The sequence below is a fragment of the Stegastes partitus genome, unplaced genomic scaffold, assembly GCF_000690725.1.
Source record: "Stegastes partitus isolate 25-593 unplaced genomic scaffold, Stegastes_partitus-1.0.2 Scaffold946, whole genome shotgun sequence".
Lineage (NCBI taxonomy): Eukaryota > Metazoa > Chordata > Actinopteri > Pomacentridae > Stegastes > Stegastes partitus.
In genome coordinates this window covers 228,453-230,548 of record NW_007578677.1, presented here as the reverse complement: position 1 = coordinate 230,548, position 2,096 = coordinate 228,453, and the positions used below count along the sequence as shown (strand labels likewise).

Here is a 2,096-nt window from a genome sequence, read left to right as displayed (position 1 = left end):
GGTGACGTAGCTCTGCAGCATCAGTTACCATGGTGACGTAGCAGGTTAAACTCAACCTACCTGCTAGCCATGAACCTCTGTCAGTAGTGCAGCCCTGTGATCAGCTGAGACCTGATGGGTGTATTGATTATTGATTATTGATTGTTGAGTCTCTGACCTTCCAGCGCCCGTACCGGTCGGCCACGTATCCTCCCAGAACTCCACAGACCATGAAGCCCAGAAACACCATCTGAACCAGACACACAATGTCTCAGACTGAAGGAGGCATGTTCCCTGTGACTGACTGATTGATTGATTGACCGGAGTTATTGATCACTCAGACCTGATCAGCGACTCACCGTGGAGACGAGAGCGACCTGCCAATCATCCAGACGCCACTCGCAGCGGATCTCCGGAGAAACTACGGCCAGCAGCATGATCTCCATCGCCTCCACTATCTGTACACACAGAGTAGCATCAGGAAAGTAACGGCAGTAATCTGATTACTCTGCTGTAACTGTAATGCAACTGACGTTGGAGCTGCCCATGATGACGAACAGCAGGATGTGAAATCGCCCAAAGCCGATTTTTTCGACGGCTTCTTCAACGGTGAAGGTCTCACCTGCAGGAGACACAGAAGTCGATCAATACGTCTATTGATCTGACCGTGATCAGCTCTGATTACTGACAGGAAATAAGCAAGAATTCAATCAATCAATAACAAAAGACGAGAACAGTCAGATGCTGCAGTTTCCAGATGTTCCCTGAACGTATCGCAGTCGTCAGTAGATGAAGATATTTTGGACGTTTCTGAATCGTTTTAAACAGTTTTTATGTTGTTTTGGACAGTTTGATGTCATTTTAGGCTAAATGTGAGAAAACTCACGATGAATGTTCTATCAGAACCTTCATCTAACCTCCTGGTAACCATCAGGACCCTCAGACTGACCTCCCGACCCTGCTAGAGGTCCAGAACCCCAGTTTGGGAACCAAGCTGACTGACTGTTGATCGTCAGACTCACCGTTGCTGCCCTGCCGCTTGTCTGCAGGCTTCTCCTGCAGCTCCACCTCCTGCAGGTGGATGGCGCTCACCAGCTGCGTCTTCATACCGTCGCCCATCCTGAAACAGCACGTTTCCATGGTTACGCACAACAATCTGAGACCGCTGAAGGTTTCTGATGCAAAAACCAACATCTTTAAACAAACATTTTCTTTTTTTATTTTGTTTTAATGGATTGTAACGAGTTCAGACTGCAGCTGCAAGAATAAATTAATTAGCTGTTAATGATTAAACTAACTGCCAGCTGTTTTGATAATCAATTAATTGGTGTGACTAATTTTTTTGATGAAAAAAGTACAAATCCTCTGATTGTAGTTTCTTAAAAGTGAACCTCTTTCCTCCTACATGACAGTAAACTGAAGATCTTTAGACAAAACGCTGAGAAGCTTCCAGTTCCATTAGTTTGAACGGACGGAAATAAGTTTCAAAGTCAGATTTACTTCATTTGACTTTAACTGACATTTAGTTCTGAGTCGACCTGGGGAAGCTTCAATACACTTTGGACCATTTATGAATACTTTTGAACCGATTTTAAGTCATTTTGAACCAGTTTTGAGCCATTTTGGGGTAATTTTTAAGACATTTGTACAAGTTTTGATACATTTTGGCCGATTTGTGTCAGTTTTTACAACTTTTGGGTAGTTCTGGACAGATTTCAACACATCTGTCCTGTTAGGTTCTTGGAAACATGATTCACATGTTTTGCCGTTCGTCTCACAGTTTACAGATCAAACAAGAATTTCATGTTAAACGAAGCAGTAACATTGGGCTCAGTTAAAGGTTTGGAGTTCCACAAGGCGCAAACCTGGATCCTCGACTATTTCACAACCTGTTCAAAGCAAAACACATCTGGAGAACCTCAAGGTTCAAGTCTGGGCCCACTGATGTTCAGTTTCTCATGTTTTCACCACGTGTTGTCAGAAACTGCAACAATAAGCCGATTATGTGTAAACTAATCACCAACTGTTCTGATGAATATTAATCTGTGTGAGTATTTTTTTTAATTCAAAAAGTCTAAATTCTGTGATTCCAGTTTCTTAAATGTGAATATTTTCTG

The 2,096-nt window shown here is 42.7% G+C and overlaps 1 protein-coding gene across 1 annotated transcript in view; it reads right to left on the bottom strand.

The window, feature by feature from the left end:
• Positions 1 to 2,096, bottom strand: part of svopl (SVOP-like) — an 8,888-nt gene that overhangs the window by 4,710 nt on the left and 2,082 nt on the right. The window contains exons 2-5 of the mRNA XM_008294195.1: positions 1,002 to 1,099; positions 513 to 601; positions 339 to 437; positions 158 to 229 (exon numbers count right to left, since the gene is read on the bottom strand). Of these exons, the coding sequence (XP_008292417.1) occupies positions 158 to 229; positions 339 to 437; positions 513 to 601; positions 1,002 to 1,098 (357 nt within the window). The 5' untranslated portion in view covers position 1,099. The remainder of the gene's footprint in view (positions 1 to 157; positions 230 to 338; positions 438 to 512; positions 602 to 1,001; positions 1,100 to 2,096) is intronic.